Source organism: Malurus melanocephalus, unplaced genomic scaffold, assembly GCF_030028575.1.
Source record: "Malurus melanocephalus ecotype Western Australia unplaced genomic scaffold, MMel_1.1 scaffold_1164, whole genome shotgun sequence".
Classification (NCBI taxonomy): domain Eukaryota; kingdom Metazoa; phylum Chordata; class Aves; order Passeriformes; family Maluridae; genus Malurus; species Malurus melanocephalus.
This window is the reverse complement of record NW_026624396.1, coordinates 31021-37595: the sequence shown is the minus strand read 5'-3', so window position 1 is coordinate 37595 and position 6575 is coordinate 31021. Positions and strand designations below refer to the sequence as shown.

The 6575-nt window shown below is 63.8% G+C and overlaps 1 protein-coding gene across 1 annotated transcript in view; it reads right to left on the bottom strand.

Moving 5' to 3' along the window:
• The window catches only part of ADGRA2 (adhesion G protein-coupled receptor A2), a gene marked incomplete at its 5' end in the record, with an annotated part of 20914 nt that overhangs the window by 10739 nt on the left and 3600 nt on the right, over window positions 1–6575 (bottom strand). Inside the window, one exon of the mRNA XM_057387274.1 lies at window positions 1623–1694. Within this exon, the coding sequence (XP_057243257.1) occupies window positions 1623–1694 (72 nt within the window). The remainder of the gene's footprint in view (window positions 1–1622; window positions 1695–6575) is intronic.

The following is a 6575-nucleotide window of genomic DNA, read 5'->3' as shown; positions in this document are numbered from 1 at the left end:
TGGGGCCCCTGGCTCAGGTCTGTGGGATTTGGGTGCTGCAGGGGCCACCGGGCAGGGATGGGACCCTGCGGGGACCGCGCTGGGCCCCGGGGATTTGCAGCCAGCCCAGCCTTCCTCCCTCAGGCATTTCCTCTCTCGGGCCAGGGCCGGGGCTGCTCTGCTGCTTTCCGATAAGGTTCCTCTCTGTGCTCTGCCTGTTTGCCTTCGCGTTTCCTTCTCTGCCGAGCCCCCTCCTCCCCTTGCCCTGGCSGGGTGGCGCTGGGGACAGCAGTGGCTCGGTGTCACCAGGGCATGGGGACACCCCACCATGAGCACGAGTGCACAGAGCCCCCCATGGCAGCAAACCCCGCTCCCAAGGACCGGAGCCATCCCGATTCACTGCCCGGAGCACCCTGGGGTGAGCCCGCGGCTCCCTGCGCACCCAGCGCAGCCCAGCACAGACAGACAGACAGACAGACAGACAGACAGAGTCTGTCCTTGTCCCTGCTGTCACCCACCGAGCCCCCTCGCATCCCCGCGGGGCCGTTCCTAAAGGGCTCCGCTAATGAGCGCTGCCGCATACCGTCCCCGCTCAGACTCATTAATCTCATTAGGCCGCTACAAATCACCGCGGAYGCCAAGGCGGAGGGGAGGTGGTCTGTGGGGACATCCAGAGAACGGGATCTCCCAATTGTTTGGGACTGCACAGCACCCACGGTGGGCACAGGGTGGGCAGGGGCCTTGCCAGCCCCACCATGAGAAGCGAGGGGTCCCCGAGCCCCCCCGGTGTCCCCGCAGTGCCAGCACGGGCTCTCCATGGGGCACCTCTGTGCGGCGGCCCCGAACCGACCCGATGAAAACAATTGGGGCTCCTGTCGAGGGCGATCAGGCGCGGCACAGCGCGATGCGGCCGGCTGGGCTGGGGGAGTGCTGCCCACCCTCTCCAGGCCCTCTCTGACCCCGTGGCGAGCAGGAGGTGACCTGGGGTGGCCGCTCTCCCAGGACACGGGGACCTTTCGGGGCACCCGGGGCTGCAGAGTCCCCATGTGTGGCTGCACCGTGACCCCACACCGATCCCACACTGATCCTTCCTGTTCACCAGAGCGCCAGGAGCACGCGGTGACCCCACACCTGCACCCGTGCTGGCAGGACTCAGCCATGTGGGATGGTGTCCCTAGGGTGACCGCTTCCCACTCACCCCAAAAGCAATCCCGTGGGGATTTCTCGGGAGCCCGCACAGTGCAGGAATTCCCGARACCCTTCGGGGCCGCGGCGCGGAACAAAACGCCCTCAGTGCCGGTCCCCGCGCCTGCATACCTACAGATCAAACCCATATGGGGCCATAAATCTCCCCTTCTCGCAGCTCCCTCCATAGAGATGCCTTTCATGGAGAGATAAGAACGTTGACTTTGTTTGAGGGGACAATGTCGCTTTTCATACCGGCCCTCGAGGAGCGCGGCCCCCCGGTCCTCCCGCCCCGCTGCAGCTCCGSGGTCCCCGCGATGCCCGTGGGTGCCCGTTGGCAATTCTGTGCCATGGTGCAGCACATCAGGRGCAGAACGCGAGTGCTGATGCCACCACCCGCCAGGAAAGCCCTGCCTGCATCCCGCCGCCCCCCGCCCTCCCGGCCGACCCCCACTCACAGCTTCTCCAGAGCGCGCAGCCCCAAGAATGAACTGTTCTCCAGCACCGTGATCTTGTTGTTGCTCAGCAGCCTGTGGGGAGAGCAGAGGGAGAGGGGAGGCAGCCTCGTTACCTGCCCTGCCACAGACCCCACACGCCCCCAGCCAAGGCGGACCCCCAAAAAGGAGCCCGGCTGTGCCACTGTGGCTGCCAGGGCCGGGCTGGCACKGCCCGGTGAGGACACGGAGTGCAATGGCTGTGCTGGGGTGCAGGAATGTTGAGATTCTCTGCGTGGTCCACATGCCAAGGACCATGGATGCCATGGGATCCCCGCGCTCCTGGGGGATCGCCTTGGTGCCAGGAATGGCGTGGGCAGGAGTGACCCCCACCCCAGCACCAAGAGGGCACCACAAGGACCCGCAGCCAGATCGGGACCCCCAGCCCCTGCTGCTCATGGCACTGTGGCCATCCCAGGAGTCTGCCAGCACTGAGATTTTATCCCAAAATAAACAGCTTGGCTGACCACAGGGCCTCATGTGGGGTGACAGCAGTGGGCAGAGGGCACCAGCAGCCGCCGGTTCAGCCAGGAGCTCATTAAAACTCAGAGAAATCAGCGGAGCCGGCTCGGGGGGAGCAGCGCCGCTTCCCCGGAGCTCCCGAGCGGCCGCGCCGGCAAAGCGACCCCGAGACGGAGCGGGGGCAGGCGACAGCCGGGCCGGGAGGGCATCCTGGAGCCCCGGCCGGGGGGAGCCGCGGAAAAAAGGGCTCATTGAGGGCCGGGCAGGGCTGTTTACACACGGGCGGGCTGGGCGGCCGCGCTGAATGGCCGCAGTGTGCTGCAGCCCGGCCCCTCCGGACGCGCTCGGGGCAGGAGCGGAGCGGGCCCTGCAGACCCCGCCGGCTTTGGGGAGGGCAGGGCCGGGCTCGGGCAGCTCTGTCCCCCCATCCTGCGCTAATGAGGAGCCCACACCGGGCACCGGCGTGTCCGCGGGGCCCCGGACCCGCCGGCGGGGAGCGGAAACGGCCGGCGGCCCCGACGGCTGCAAATTGCTTCCACACGGCCAGGGCCGCGTCTGACCCTYTCCTCCCTGCCGGAATCGCTCTTTKCCAGGGCTCGGCKMGCCCCGGCAGCGAGCCCCGGTGCCGGCTGAACGCAGAGCCCTTCCCTGAGCGGCCGCAGCTTCCAGGGACGGTCACAGAGCGCCGTCGCTCCCGGCACAGCCCAAATTCCCCGTCACGGCATCGCTGGGGACTCTTGCTCAAGAGCCCCAAGGGCTCCAGGAGGTTTTCAGTCCAGCGAAAGGAGATTTCACGGGCTGTGCAGGGCGATACAGAGCCGGCAGGGCCGGAGAGCTGCACCCCGCTGGAACGGCCCTCGGCTGAGTCCCGGCGATATTTCCCTCCTCACAGACCCCCGGCGATATTTCCCTCCTCACAGAGCCCCGGCGATATTTCCCTCCTCACAGACCCCCGGGACCATCGGCACCTCTTTCCTGCCTGGAAATCCAGCGGGACCGGCTGCCCTGTGATCCCAAACACCCGGGGCAAAGCCACCCCTGGAGCACCCCAGGAAAGGGCCGGGACCCCAGCACGGCTCAGGGCACCCTGAGGTGCGGGAACTGCCCAGCTCTGCCCTTTCTGAAGGAGAAGAGATCCTCGACTAAAAGGAGGRGCTGGCACAAAGAGGCTGCGCTGACAGGGACAGTGCCCAAATCTTTTTTCCCCAGTGAAACTTTTCCTGGGTCGGGATCTTGGCTCCTTCCTTCCCTGTCCCACAGAAGCCATCTGGGTCGCACTCCCCAGTTCCAACCCACATCCTCTGACACGGGTTTGTTTTGTTTTCTCCAGTTTCATGGATATTATGTTCCAAATGGTTTTCTGTTTGGGTTGATTTTTTTTTTTTTTTTTTTTTGTTTTTTTTTCCCCAGGAAGTTCTCATCAGGCTCCGTGGTACTTTCCATTCCCGCGTGTCCACAGGCAGCAGAGCCGTGTGTGGGTCCTTGGCACTGTCCCCTCATGGGATATTAACTGAGAGCCCCAAAATACAATGGGATCAGTGTCCCAAAAGGCCACCCCAAATCCGTACGTGGGGGTCACGAGCCACGGTGACACTTGGGAATGGACCCGGAGCCCCCCGGAGCATTTCAAACTGCAGAGCCCCTGCTGGAAGGGTCAGCTGGGGAAGGGGATGGAGCTGTAAACCATCTCCACTGACCCAGCTCACCGAGGCCAGATCTAGATTTTGTACACTACACTACACGGCTGCTGCCGTGGGCTGGAGATCCAGGCAGGGCTGCAGAACGTTCCAAAATCCCCACCGAGATCTGGGGGTGCAGAGGGGACGCGGGGCCCTCACATCCCACCCACCTGCGGGCTCGGCGGGCACAGAAACAGCCAAGAGGAGCCCCCAGCCCAGGCCTGGGGCGATGCAGGAGGGTTGGGGGTCCCAGAACCCAACCATTCTCCACCCAAAAGGGCACCTTGATCCTGCCCGCAGCCCCGGGACCCTCCGAGCGTGGGCGGGCGGGGGCTCCTGCCGGGGACAGGCGACAATAATCGGCTAATTGAGCGGCGGCTGGAAAAGTCCCTCCGGACAATGCGGGGATTAAGGACCGGAGCGTGGAGTCAAACGGAAACGATGGRGGATGCGGGGGGAGCCCCGAGGAGAATCCTCCCTCCCACCCTGGGGGGATCGGGCCGGGAAGGGGCGCAGAGTCCCTGTCCAGACCCCCTGCGCCGGGGCTTGGAGCCCGCCAGGCTGCCAGCAGCGAGATACAGATCCCTTCTTCTTCTTCTCTTTCTTCATCTCAAAAAGAGGAGAGCCAAAAGTGAAAAAAAAAAAAAAAAAAAAAAAAAAAAAAAAAAAAGATTGTTTTTTCAAGCGTGCTGGAATCCACTTGGATAAATAACAGCTCCAGAAACTGGGCTGCTGAAACAATAAACTTCCTCTGGACCCAACCAAAAAAGGACGCGGGGAGACGGTGGCTCCCCAGGCGGGGCAGGGCAGGGCAGGGCCGGCAGCGGCGTGGGGGTTCCGGGGGGGCCGCGCTGGGGGCGGGACGGGCCCGCTCTGCTCTCCCGGGCCAGTAATTCAAAGCATATGCCGAGAGCAGATACGGCACAGGCTGAGCCCCGAGCGCGGCTCCCTGCTCTGCACGGGGATTTTGGGAAGGGAAAAGAGGGGCCCCGGGGCTGCCGAGAGGTGCTGGAGGCTCTGGCAGTGAGAAAGGGCGGCAGTGGGATGGGGGGACAGGCACAACCCAGAGAGACCCCACAGAATCCCAGGGGGGCTCTGCAGCGTCCCATGGGGACCCACAAGGGGAACCCACATTCCAGGAGGGACCCCACAGTTCCCAGAAGGAGCCTTGAATTCCCCTAGGGACCCCACAACATCCCAGAGGGGACCCCACAGCATCCCAGAGGGGACCCCAGAACATCCCAGAGGGGACCCCAGAGCATCCCAGAGGGGACCCCAGAACATCCCAGAGGGACCTCACAACATCCCAGAGGGGACCCCAGAGCATCCCAGAGGGGACCCCAGAACATCCCAGAGGGGACCCCACAACATCCCAGAGGGGACCCCAGAGCATCCCAGAGGGGACCCCACAACATCCCAGAGGGACCCCAGAACATCCCAGAGGGGACCCCAGAGCATCCCAGAGGGGACCCCAGAGCATCCCAGAGGGGACCCCAGAGCATCCCAGAGGGGACCCCAGAGCATCCCAGAGGGGACCCCAGAACATCCCAGAAGGGACCCCAGAACATCCCAGAGGGGACCCCACAGCATCCCAGAAGGGACCCCAGAACATCCCAGAGGGGACCCCACAACATCCCAGAGGGGACCCCAGAACATCCCAGAAGGGACCCCAGAACATCCCAGAGGGGACCCCACAGCATCCCAGAAGGGACCCCAGAGCATCCCAGAGGGGACCCCACAACATCCCAGAGGGGACCCCACAGCATCCCAGAGAGGACCCCAGAACATCCCAGAGGGGACCCCACATCTCCCAACCCAATGGGGCCCCATGGGTTCCCCCCCTCCCCGCTTTGTTTGGGTGCTCAGGGGCTCTTCCCCTCCCTGAGCCGTGCCCGGGCGTTTCCTCCAGCCTCACGTCACGCCGGGCTATTTCGGATGGTGAAAATTATTGTTCCAACCCTCGGCTTTTGTTAGCACAGGAAAAAGAAGCCCCGGAGAGAGGGCGAAGCCTCGGCCGGGGCCAGGATGCTCCGACACACCGGGGCAGCAGCACGACCTGCAGCTCTGAAAAACCCAAACCTGATGGAGCTGCTGCCCCATCAACAACAAATAAAAASCTGAAGAAGGTTTGAAAAAGAAACCATCTGCAGGGCCCAGGATAGAGCGGCCTTGGAGCGGGGAGTTCAAGTAGAACTGGAAATTGGTCATAAGTCAAAGCCCTCTATTCCCTGCAGACAATCTGTAATTTCAGTGCAATCAAGCTGTGCACATAAATGAGGCCTGTGCTGGGATTCCACATCTGGAAGAGGTTTGGGCTCCCGCCCGTGTGACAGCGGGGCTGGCCCAGCCTCTCCAGCCTCGTTAGGGAGATGGCGCTTTTTCCATCGCCGATTAGCACCGGGCTCAGCTGGGCGGGGATTAAAGCCCCGTTAATCCCTGTCTGCAGCACCCCAGCACCTCGAGCCATGCTGGAGGGACGGCTCCAAGAGGTGTAGATGCCCTGGCCCAAGCTGGAGCAGGATGTGGGGCTGGGGGCTGCACTGTGCCCCAGCCACAGGGCAGAGCGGGGTGACACCCAGGGAGCCAAGGCTGGCACCCCTCCTTTCTCCCTGCTGGGAGCTGGGTGCAGGAATCAGCCTGGCTGCAACCTGGGGCTGCACGGGGCAGTGGGAGCATCACCCCCTCCCCAGCCCACAGAGATCCCTGCGAGGGGAGCAGAATCCTCAGGAGGGTCCCTGCAAGAGGAGGGAGACGGCTCTGCACAGGGGACACTCCC